The sequence below is a fragment of the Cynoglossus semilaevis genome, chromosome 13 (genome assembly GCF_000523025.1).
Source record: "Cynoglossus semilaevis isolate Cse_v1.0 chromosome 13, Cse_v1.0, whole genome shotgun sequence".
Classification (NCBI taxonomy): domain Eukaryota; kingdom Metazoa; phylum Chordata; class Actinopteri; order Pleuronectiformes; family Cynoglossidae; genus Cynoglossus; species Cynoglossus semilaevis.
In genome coordinates, this window is record NC_024319.1 from 19,512,110 (window position 1) to 19,524,588 (window position 12,479).

General features: G+C 38.5%; 2 protein-coding genes across 4 annotated transcripts; one reads left to right on the forward strand and one right to left on the reverse strand.

The window, feature by feature from the left end:
* Nucleotides 1–219: 219 nt before the first annotated feature.
* Nucleotides 220–5,091, reverse strand: ptpn2a (protein tyrosine phosphatase non-receptor type 2a). 2 transcript variants are annotated; one of them, XM_017038233.2, is made up of 9 exons: nt 4,871–5,091; nt 3,066–3,156; nt 2,867–2,967; nt 2,664–2,762; nt 2,130–2,267; nt 1,840–2,049; nt 1,533–1,700; nt 973–1,175; nt 220–737 (listed from the first exon to the last, which is right to left on the reverse strand). In XM_017038233.2, exons 1-9 carry the CDS (start codon nt 4,925–4,927, stop codon nt 548–550), a joined length of 1,257 nt encoding a protein of 418 aa, XP_016893722.1. In that variant the 5' UTR covers nt 4,928–5,091; the 3' UTR covers nt 220–547. The 2 variants fall into 2 exon arrangements, with proteins under 2 accessions (XP_016893722.1, XP_008322324.1); XM_008324102.3 differs by having other exon boundaries at nt 1,533–1,697; nt 4,871–5,088.
* A 441-nt stretch (nt 5,092–5,532) lies between these two features.
* Nucleotides 5,533–11,780, forward strand: seh1l (SEH1-like (S. cerevisiae)). Of its 2 annotated transcripts, none has more exons than XM_008324098.3 (9): nt 5,533–6,034; nt 6,606–6,656; nt 7,104–7,250; nt 7,371–7,582; nt 8,367–8,465; nt 8,562–8,702; nt 8,809–8,963; nt 9,526–9,679; nt 11,459–11,780. In XM_008324098.3, exons 1-9 carry the CDS (start codon nt 5,924–5,926, stop codon nt 11,634–11,636), a joined length of 1,248 nt encoding a protein of 415 aa, XP_008322320.1. In that variant the 5' UTR covers nt 5,533–5,923; the 3' UTR covers nt 11,637–11,780. The 2 variants fall into 2 exon arrangements, with proteins under 2 accessions (XP_008322320.1, XP_008322321.1); XM_008324099.3 differs by lacking the exon at nt 11,459–11,780 and adding an exon at nt 11,065–11,335 and having other exon boundaries at nt 5,553–6,034.
* Nucleotides 11,781–12,479: the final 699 nt, after the last annotated feature.

The following is a 12,479-nucleotide window of genomic DNA, read 5'->3' on the forward strand; positions in this document are numbered from 1 at the left end:
CCTGTGAATGCATGCATGAAATGTGAATTTCACTTCAGGAGAGAAAAAAATACTCCTGTAGCTGATCTTTTAAGGTGTGGAATCGCCCTACGAATTTCTGGTATGATGGAGGGTGGACAAACGTCAAATTTGAAATGCAAATGTAAAACATGTCTCAGATAATCAAGACTCGAGACACATCTGACCATCTCAAAGAATGCAAAAATAAACCTGTCAGAATATTTTTTGTCTTTTTTTTTACTGCATCTTGGGTAAAACTCTTTTAAAGCAATTTGCTATGATACAGTACATTCATCAACAGTGACAAGAAGAAAAAGAAATATCAAATCATCGTGCTGGCACCAAGATCCTGAGATGTTACCATTTTGTTAAGGTGTTACATGAAAAATATATACATACTCATTTGATCCAGCGCTCCTGCATTTTTACCTCAAAGAAATAAATACCCTCAGTTATGCACATTTTGTTGACTAAACCTGCAAAGAGATGTACCTAACCCTAGGTACTGGTGCAGAATAAGAGTCAGTTTGAAGTGAGCCATCGTGTATCACTGGGCGTACATCCAGCAGAGGAGCAGGCCGGCGGCAACAGCTGCACCAGCGCCGACGTTAAGGAGGATGGGCCTCCAGTACTGCCACTTCTCCTGTTTCTTCTCCGAGTCGGTCAGTCTCTGTTTCATCTGCTGGACCTTCTGTGCAGTGCTGGCAATCCTCTCTTCGCGATGTCTCTTCCTGAGGCTGCATAAAAGTTAAAAAGAAAAAAATATATAAAAAGAATACTACAAAAGATTTACATTGTTACATTTTCTAAAAGAGACTTAGTATGTTGTAATTTTATCAAAGTGAGTGATAGAGGAAAAAGCCTCCAGTAGTCACAAGCCACAAAATGTGCATTTCCAAAATGTCATTTAGTGTCCACTTGAACTGTAAGAGTTTTACTTTGGAATTCACAATGTGGCATGGTTTTAGTCACCTGCCAGAACGCTCTACCACACTGTGGTCATGGCTGTCCACCTCTGTTGCAGGCAGATGGTCTCCTGAGTCAGCCTGTGTCTCCACACAGGTGAGCTGGCCATTTGGCCTGCTTTCATTAAGGTGAGGTCTGGGTGGAGGAGGTGGAGGAGGGAGCTCTGATTCGAGGGTGGGGGTGGAACTGAGCTGCACGTACTGGTTTTGCTGCAATGTGACGTGACAAAAAAAAAAAGACAAAGTAAGTTTAAGCCACTTTTATCCAACACTATTTCAACCAACTATTTAAACAATGCCTCCATTGACAAGCTGAGGAGAAGTAGAAACATTTATCATATTGAATATGGCTAAAATGACAACTACACAAAATGAGCCTAACTAAACTATGCATGTAACTGGGAGTGTCTGTAAGGCATGACTAAAAACAACTGAACTGTTGGATGATATTATGCAATAAAAAGCATTACCCATATCAGTTCAAGCACTGTATGCAACAGAATGTGAAAAAATAACCTCATAATAATGTGTGATGAGTCTGACTTGACAACAGTGAGACTTAGTTACCTGTGGCTCTATGTTGTCAGTCGGAATCAGCTTTGCTCCCTCAATCACAGCCATGTAGGAGAAGCGTAGCTGGTCAGGGGTCTGGATCAGGCCCATACGATATTCCCTCATGTCCAGCAGCACCTTCTGTATGTCTACTGAAGACGGGTTCTTGCATTTTTCAATCTGCTTAACAAAAAAAAAAAAAACAAGATTTTTTCTCCACTGCTTAACAGTTACAGTGTTGAGTGGATGAATCTGGTTAGTAAAATACAATGTATAAAATAAAACTAATATGAAATTAAATAGTATTCCCCTCTGTTCTCACCAAGACCAGGCAGGTGTCCACCAAGGCAAACGTCCCTGAGCGTCCAATCCCAGCACTGCAATGTACCACTGAGGGTCCATGCTCTGGGCCTAACGAGCCAGATTCTCTGACCTTGAGGAGAAAATTAAGAAAGGAGGCAGGAGATTCTGGGACTCCAAAGTCGGGCCATGTGGTGTAGTGGAAGTGGTAGATCTCCCTCGACTCTCCAGTCTGTGACAGAAAACAATGACTGCAATGCCATGACTGCAAACTAACAACAGAGATCTGCATCACATTTGCGTCCCGCTCACCTTTATGTTCAGCAGTTCAAGTAGTCTGATTGTGTAATAGAAATGATCTTCCTCTGAAAGTAGCCTGATGACAAACCCTGTGTCAGTAAAGGACATCTGCAGCTCCTCAGATGTTGGCCAGTACTGGGCACACTTTTCCTGTTAAGGCAAAAATCAATTCACTCAGTCTGGGAAATAAGTCACAAGGAGAGCATGATGGCTGAACCACTGCCAGCACTGGATGCATTGATTCAAGGGTAGTGCAGACTTTGTGTTGAACGGCAAATGGTGCTATCAAGTAACAAGCTCGTCTTACTGGCTGCCCCATATTTTTCATCAGTCAGTCATCAGTCATCATGCCAAGATATATTATCTTTTCAAAGTACAAACTTTTAAAAACCTGCTAATGTGTTTATATTGTTTTTTTGGGTGTCAAAAACCACTCCCTAATATTAGGGCCTGAGGTCTGAATGAGATATAAGTACTGTAGAAAACAGGGAAGAATGGCATGTTACAAATGCATAATTAGAAGCTGTAGAAGACAATTTTACTTACTGATCCTTTTTCAATCACTCTGTTCAGCATTATGACAGCTTTGCAACACTGCTGCCAAACCATCAGCCAGAAGTGACCACATGTGTTTCTCAAAGGCCCCTACAGAAGCAAAATAAATTACATTGAGAAAAATAAACCATTAGATCAGACCAGGGAATTCTTTTTTTTTTTTAATTTAACAAATGTAATCAAACAAATTTAACCTGAGAAAGAATGTAAGCTCTTTGGGCTTCTTCCACCATTACTAAACTTGCATTGATGTAGTCATTTTCTGAGTTTTCAAGTTTTACTCGACTATGGTCGTCTGAAACAAGTGGGTAGATTATAGAAGTTATGAAAGGCACATTGTTAGCAGCAATTCCAAATATTCATTAAAATACAATTCTTTATCAATAGACTCACATGGGCTGACATCTCTGTAGCGGTTCAAATTCCGATTTGCTGGTAGTTTTGCCACTCTATAAGGATATTCACTGGCTTGGTTCCTGATCTCCTGTTTAAAAAAAAAAGTGTGATGAGAACTCCCTAACAATGTAAAGGCATCTCCTCTATATCTGTAGGACAGCAATTTATTATTATTTTTTTTTCATCTTTGCTTTTAAGCTTGTCTCACAGTTTATATTCTGGTTCAACATAACATGCTTATTTCTAAAGTTATTCTTCAACTTTAGACTGTCTCATACTTCTTGTGCTTTCTCAACTATACTATTTTGCCTCTGTACCTGTTTAGAACTGTACTCTTGGACAACATGACCCGATTTTAAAAGTCCAACTTAGCTCAGTTAGCTGAACATCTGTAATCGACACAGACAGTCTCCCCACTTGAATAGAGGGGTTGAGTGAGTGGGGAAGAGCATCTACTATCTTGAACACTTTTTCACTTTGATGAAGGAGAGAAGGATTAACAAATTGTTAACACTGGGAGTAGTTGTGTTGGCTGCTACTCCTTTACATATAACACTACAAACAATGATAAACAGTTATAACAAGCTGCATCATTCGCATACTAATTCTTAAATGCTTTTTTGGCATTCTTATAATTATTTGGACCAAATCTAAACAAACCTAGTTGACTGAAGAACAATGTAAAACCACAGCACTGGGAGCATTTTAAAGTCATTTTACAAACTTGGCAATCCAGTTTTGAATAACCAACAGAATATAATATTTCTTCTTGGAATTTAAACTTTAACTCTCCGAAATTCTGATCCAAATAGATCCTTAACCCATTTAGTGAGGCAGCTCTTGAACCCACACCAACACATGACCTTCTTGACTGAGATTATAAAAGAATAAATTATACACAACGCTCTCTATTCTTCTCCTCTAGTGTGCTACAAATCACGTTTATTGTGTGTACTGGGTTTGGCATCGGTTTGATTGCTGAGCTTCTACTGTGGAATCTGTCTTTAAACTAACACTGCAACATGCTCTGCTAAAAAAACAACAGTTTCGTTAATATAAACGATGAGGGACTTGTTAGTGGAAGTCAAGCAACATTATCTGGAGACTTGTTTTGTCAAAAACATTAATACAACATACATCTACAGGCATATTGCTGTGCTGTGCTTTAAAACTACTCTAGTTGAATATAAAGTAACGATAAAGTTTCCCCGACACAAGAAAGTGACGTAGGTAGATATCCGCTGAACCAAATATAGACCATTTCATACGAATAGCATAATAATGTAGCTCCCTTCGGCTTTAATTGAACAAATCTTCAGGGAAATGTTTATCTTCCGGTATTATTTCAGGAAGTCAGACCAGGTAAAAACAGTGACAGATCTATAAGTGTGACCTAAAACGCTGCTTTTCTCGAACAGCTGGTGGCAAAACATTCTCTGGAAGTCCTACTGAATTCTGAGAAGGTGCAGCTGACGTCTGCTGGCGTCAGCAGCAAGCATTAGCATTAGCATTGCGAGCCGCTGCTGCACGTTTTGAACGACTAGCTCGGTTGCTACGGAAGTTAGCAATTAACTAACGCGGACTGACATTTAACCACAGCCAAAGTCTTTAACAACGAATTTAACATTTATACCAAGTACTATAGTTAAGGAGGCAAAAGATTACAATGGGTTAACTGTACAATTTTAACTAGAAAAATAATACTGATAAAATGTAAAACAGGAGCGCTACTAACTAAGCTGGCTAAGTAAGTTAGCAGCTGATCGCCATAGAAACACGGGAGGCCCAGTGTCCGGACTTACATTGTAGAGGTTCTGCCATCTCCCGGACGAGTCAATGTCTTCAAATTCTTGCTCCATTTTTGACGCAGTTTGTTCCCCGGGACACTTGGTGGACGAGCACAGGCCACGGGGTATTTGCGACACAACTTCACTTTCTTGTGTGAGCCATATAAAACAGCAGTGTGCTTAATCCTGGAGATCCCTGCGGGAAGTCTGCTCCTCCACATACAGTACTGCATATGCACTGTGACTCGAGCCGCGGGTTGCCAGTTACTAGCTGCTTATCTCTACACGCACATCGTCCAAAAACTCCAGCCGGAAGACAATCAACTCAGAGACATGTCCTTTGGTAGAACTTTGGATAAATTCAAAGGAAATGTATTAATTGTTTTTTGGACATATTAACTATACACTTTTATTTTGACTACCTTTAAAAAATATACATTATTCTCTATCTCACTAACCGTGCTGTAATTTATATATTAATTAGCTACACATGTCTACTCTTTTGTATATTTAATCAGACTTAACTATAATGTTGTAACTGTATTGTTATTCACACTTCAACGTTTTACAACTTTGGTCAAAATACAGACTTTCTTTTTTGCAATTTGTCTTTGCTTGAACAAACATTATTTAATTTAAACCACTACAGATTAACCTAAACGGTAAAATGTATATTTTCACAAAATGCAATGTTAACAGCAATAGAGATTATGCAATAAAGTGCAATAAATGTAATTGTTTTACTAAACCTGGCAACCCATTCTGACACTAAACGACGATTTTGCCTATTAATTTATAGTAGCATAAACGCCGGTTTGTAGTTACACATTTAATTTTATCCAACAATTGCTAAGTTTTATTAGTGTATTTTTTTAATTAAAAACCTTACGTACCTTAGTTAGGTAAGCGTACTCACTAATTAAACGATGTGCGTGCGTCCTCGTGTGGTCAGATTTGATGCTTACACCCAATGCTCACACGAACCCCGCCAAGCACTCACACTCAAACACTTACACATGACAGGCCTACTGGTAGTACAGGTCAGCTAGCGTTGTTAGAACACTAACCATGTTTGTGGCGAGGAGTATTGCAGCAGATCACAAAGATCTGATCCACGATGTGTCGTATGATTTTCACGGACGACGAATGGCAACCTGCTCCAGTGACCAAAGTGTCAAGGTAAGATAAGTGGACCCATTATGCTAATGTTAGCCTTAGCCTTCACCTCATAGCTTGTCAACATCTACACAAATACGCGCCTTAAGCTCACTTTGAATTAATGAAAACAAATTGTCGGAAAACGCACATTACCTTACAGCGCGAAAGAGATGTATAAACCCGGCCTGTTTACTTAACTTCTTAGTAACGTGTCTCTTAACACAAGGGCTACAGTGCGTGGAACTAACATAGCGGTTGATCAACTAACGTTAATGGCATTAAAGTACTTGGCGGTCCTGCCGCAAATATAGTTCACCTGCCATGAAGACGGCGAAAATCAGACAAGGCTCTTGAAGTGATTTTAAAACCAGCTCTACTGTATTTATACTACAAAGTAACATTCCATGAACAGTTTTAAAATCTCTGTTTTTACGGTATTACATCTAAGAGTACTCTATAAAGTAATAAGTATTAGTGCATTAGACACATGTAAAACAGTATTCCAACTAACTTTAATGTTAAATTACTACCTCTCTTGCAAGGAATGGTGTTAATAAAATAATTCAAATGTGATTTTTTTTTGTTCTGTTAGGTTTGGGACAAAGACGAAAACGGAGAGTGGCACTGCACAGCAAGCTGGAAGGTGAAATTACCTGCAGATCTTAACTATTGGATTCTTTTGTTATTCTTTATAAAACAGCTTTTCTCTTTCTGTCAGTTACACCTCTGTTACAGTTTACCTGCAATCCTTTAACCATTGTGGGTCATAGTAGTATTATTATTGAAATTTCATAATTTGTTTACGTATTGTAACAAATTTACTACTGCGGATTGCAGTAAGAGGATGGTCCAGATGATGTCTAAACTATTTTTCCTAGTCTACCATACTTATATAATAGCTATTGGGTTCAAATGACATAATTATGAATCTGCATCTTTTCAGAGAGCAACATTTATTTCTTTGGAAAAAAACATGAACAATCTTTTTTTATTCTCTTATCACACTTATTAGACGCTCAGACTAATCACATGAGATGATTTTAAATAGATTCTGTAGGATTGTAACAAAGTCTCTTCTCATTTTTTATAGACACACAGTGGATCAGTGTGGAGAGTTACTTGGGCTCATCCAGAATTTGGGCAGGTTCTAGCTTCATGCTCTTTTGACCGAACAGCTGCTGTCTGGGAAGAGATTGTTGGAGAGTCCAACGACAAACAGAGAGGACTGAGTCACTGGGTTGGTTCAAGTAAAACACTCAAATACAGAAAGTCTTTATACACAAATACTACATGAAGTATTTCTAATTGTCTGCATTGATTTTTCTTCCCCAAGCGTTTGACATTGCTTTGTTTTTAGATAAAGAGAACCACCCTGGTGGACAGTAGAACATCAGTGACGGATGTAAAGTTTGCCCCTAAACACATGGGTCTGATGTTGACCACCTGCTCTGCGGATGGAGTGGTGAGGATTTATGAAGCTCCTGATGTGATGAACCTGAGCCAGTGGTCCCTGCAGCACGAGATCTCCTGCAAACTCAGCTGCAGCTGCATCTCTTGGAATCCGTCCAGGTTATACTATAACTATATAATATACTATATATATATATATGCATATAAATATGCTGCGTCAGCATAGTGTCTAGAGTGCTTTTATGCACTGCTTACTTTGCATTATGTATAAGATGTAGTAGGTACATTTTACTGTACTGAGGAAAGTAAGTAAGATGATGAGTAACTTTTTTCATGCATATCAGAAAAGTGCAGGGACTTCATCTGACATTTGGACCAAATAATATCTCTGTAACTATAAGAAGAAACTTGACACAAACAGTTTATATATTTAACAATTTATATGGTTAGAAATGAACACTTACGCATTGTCTAAGTGGTGAATGATAGTGGACTTTAATCAAACAACACAGCTTGATCAGCTTTTCATGCACATTTGATTTATACTTATACTTAATGACTTTTGTTTTAAGCACCATTAAATAAACCACTTTATCTATGAGGCTTTGGGATGTTGCTCTCAGGACATACTTCTTTTTAATTCTGTTGTAGATGCAAGGTCATAGTCTACGTAGGTTCTCGGCCATCCAGGTCATTCCCACCCAAAGACAGTCCAGTGGCCTTAACTGCTTCAGAAGACCAATTAGTGCCTGTTTAAATCCACCTATTCCTACAAAAACAAGGTCACTGCACCAGGTGCAGGGTTCACAGGTTTATTTTTCTCCACACTTTATCATGTGGTTGTTTTCTGTGCAATTTCTTATTATCTCTAAGGGCCACAGCTTGAAAATGTTAATATTTATGGGTAAAAAAAAGTGTCTTTTATTTTTCTCTGACCATCCAGCTCTCGAGCCCACCCACCAATGTTTGCTGTTGGAAGTGATGACAGTAACGTATCTTACGGAGGAAAAGTTCAAATATATGAATACAACGAAAACACGAGGCAAGTGATGTTTAAACCCCTCATAAATGTCCCAGCAGTGTATGTATTTATCTATATGTCTCTAACTTTTTACTAACTAACAATTGTGCCACACAGGAAATATGCCAAGGCAGAGACACTGATGACCGTCACAGATGCAGTTCATGACATTGCTTTTGCTCCCAACCTGGGAAGATCTGTCCATGTACTGGCCATTGCAACGAAAGACGTTAGAATTTTCAAGCTGGTTCCCATGAGGTTTGTTGTTCAGTCTTTGTCCTAAAAGTGTAAAATAAAAGGTAAGAAAACAAGAATTGAACATAATCAATATCCTTTCTTTCTGTGTGTTGGATCCACCTCACAGACGAGACAGCACCTCAACTGGACCCACAAAGTTTGAAGTCCAAATTATGGCACAGTTCGACAACCACAACTCACAGGTGTGGCGTGTGAGCTGGAACATCACCAGCACCCTGCTGGCCTCCTCTGGGGATGATGGCTGTGTCCGTCTTTGGAAAGGTAATCATGATGTCTTTGTTGTTGGTGTGAATCTGAATCTCTCTCTCTCCTCACTCCCAGTCCTTCTACTATGCTTAGTGGTCCCGACACTCTGTCGCGTTGTCTCGCTCACTGTCCCTCACTGGGTTATTTTACTCATTTTTATAATAATAATATAAAATGTTTTCTTAATTATTATTATTTTATATTATCAATATATTTGTTTATATCTATGTTTTTGATGATTAGATGTGGGGATTTTAATAAATGAATAGTATATTTCTAGGGGGCTGGAATGAATGAATTGGCTTTAGTTAATTTTAATGGGGAAAATGCAATCAAGATAAACTGTCCAATATTTCTGATTATTGTATTGTCAGTACTAGACTACCCTGTCCCTTTCCAGTAAATGTTAATCCTATTGGCCTCTGGAGTAATTGAGTGTGACAAGGCATTTCCAGTACAGAGAAGGCATCACTAGCTTTGGAAAGTGTGCTTTTTATCCTAAAAGTGTTTTTTAGGTGCAAAGTAATATTAATAATAATAATTAGTGGAGTGATTTTCACTTCCTGTGTCTCTGCAGCTAACTACATGGACAACTGGAAGTGCACAGGCATCCTGAAGGGAGACGGCAGCCCACTCACCAGCTCTTCAGGTCCGCCCATGGCTATGAGCACAGTAGTTGGCTCCTCTGTTCAGATGCCGCAGAACTCCCTGAATGGGATGTCTGCCGGAAGGTAGGTGGTGTGGTGCGTGTCCCGCCACTCCCCAGCCCAAATCGAACCAGTCAGAACTGACAACCTAACATTCCTCACACTGACTGGGACAGCCGCTGCTCACTGACCAAGTTCTTGGCCCACACTCACCCTATACTGCGCTCATGCAAAGAGCTTGGTTTCCAGCACACTAAGGTGTTTGCATCCAGCCTGTGGAGCCTGGTGTGTTCTACAAGTGATTTCCTCTGGATATGTATGGAAACAAATATTGAAGTGATAATAATAAAAAAATACTGTTTTCTCGACATTTGATATGCAACTTATTTAAAATGTTAGTTTTAATTGTTGTATTATCGAGAAATAGCATTTTGTAAATATAGAAATTTGATACTTAAACAACCATCTCTCTGTTAGTTTTTTATTTTAAGTTTTCCACAGTTTTGATTGTAACTTCTGATGTTGCCAAACTCTTTGCTAAGCAGAGGAACCACTTAAATCGACCTTATTAACCTGTAATAACATTTCAAAACAGTGTGGACAAAGAGTGTGTGCAGAAATACAGCCACTGATACTGATATTACTTTTGTCTGTACTCAAGAATAGACCTTTCTGACATATTTGTGGATTAAAAATACAACTAGAAGAAATATTAGTCTCATTATAATTACAAATGCAAAAGTTACTATAATCAAATTTTCCGACCTAGATTTGCTATCATCAGCTGTGTGGCTGTATTTATGTGTCATATGTAACAACGTTTGACTTAACCCAACACATTTATTTACTTTTAGCAAATTTAATTTAAAGCTGCTGTCAGTGAGTTTCCCTTACAGGCACTTTTCTATTCTTATACTGTTTGGGATAAAATAAAGAATAACAAGCTCAAAGAGATCAGATAAGTATATGTGACATTACATTGGGGATTAAAGATATGAGCTACCTGGAAAATGAGTTTTCCAAGGTACAAGTAAGCAACTTTTGCGAGATTTTCCTCGTGATAAGAGGAAACATCGAGTTAGGAGTGCTCAGCTGAACTCCATTTTTTTACTCGACACTCGTACTAACTGTCCCTCGCTGGGTTATTTCACCTTTTTTATAACAATATAAAATGATTTCTTAATTATTATTTTATATTATCAGTATATTTGTTTATATCTATGTTTTTGATGTTTAGATGGGATAGTAAACAAACAGGTGTGGGCCTGACTGGGTGTGTAGATCCATAGCATGTCAGCCTGACTGACAGCAGCTTTAAATCTGTGTAATGGTAAATATTGTCTGGAATTCTTTTTTTATATACATCTCTTAAAGGTTTTTTAGGCGTGTCCTCCTCCGGTTGATAAATGTGTGAGACACTGGTCTGAACTGTTGAAGTAATGTCGTGTTGTACCATTTGTTGCATGCAGGATTGGCAAGAGAGCCTCCTTTGCCCCCCCTGTGCGGCAGCTGGGCTCTTCAAAGATATACCAGCATCCTGCACATTACTAATGTCTGACCTGCATCAGCTTGTGTATTCCCCTCATGGTGTTAATTTTAAGACGTGTTTGTCCTTGATCTGAAAATAGGGGATGCACGGTTGTTCTCAGCAGCCACATGGTTGTGATAACAGCATGTTGTGCCCAAGTGTTTCCTGTTTGAATAAGAACTTTGAAATAAACAAATAAATAAGCACAAATACATTTCTCATTTAATTTGTCATCTTTGCTTCCTTCTGCCTGTTCTCCCTCTGTTTTCCATCGTCAATGTCTTGGTCTATGTATTTGTGGTTTGTCTCCTTCCCTTTCCATTTTTTTGCATCAGGTATTTCTTTCCACCTCTGGATCCTCCCAGAGCAGGGACTAGGTGTGGTCAGCTGCTGCCTCCTTCCTCTCTTCTAGAACAGTGTGATGCTGAAGTCATTCAACCTCAACAACAGGCTCTTTCTCATAGACGCTCCTCGAGAGCACTGCTGCCCTTGTCTGAGTCTGAGGGGCAGTGATGGTGGATTGTTTACAACTTAACCAGCATACATATGAATTAGGTATAAAGGTAACATTATCCAATGTTTTGATTATATGTGATAAAGGTCATTTTCATGTGTTTTGTTTTCCTGGTTTGGATATATAAAATTTTGTGAATTACAGTATGAGTGAGTCTTAATTTTTCTCAATATCAAGTTGTATATTGTGCCTAAAGTAGATGAAATATACAAAAATATTTATTTGTTGGTCGCTAAGTCACTTCAGATGACAAAGCAATCGGGTATTGTCATAATACCTAAATGAGAAAACCAATCATCAACTGACTTTGACAAAAAGTCACACTTCTGCTTTCGCCTCATTGCTTTCATGCCTCACAGTCTGCCAAAACATGGAATGCATGTGTCGACAGTTTTTTTAGCAGGCAGCTGTCTGCTCACCATGGCTTTACTGCAGCTGTCTGGAAAAACACATGATACAATCAACTGCACATTTGGACTAGGAACTCATGTTATCGTTACATCCTTGTTTGTTTTTGTTTTTGTTTTTGTTATTTTTGGTGGGGGGTAGTTGAACAAATCTTCTCAAATACATAATATGTATTATATATTTTGCTATCATATTTCACTTTTAAAATATCTTTTTTTTTTCTCATTTTGGAACAATTTAAGATTTAGAATATATTTTGTAACTCATGCAATATGTCGAAAGTCCACTAGTAGGCCACGCCATCCCATTGAATGCTAAATGGACAACTGATTGATTCATCAAAGGCTGTTTGTCCAGTGTCCCAAGTGTCAAATAATAGAACTGTGGAGATTGACATTTTCACTCTCTAATCAAAATCTATAGTTTCGCCCCCT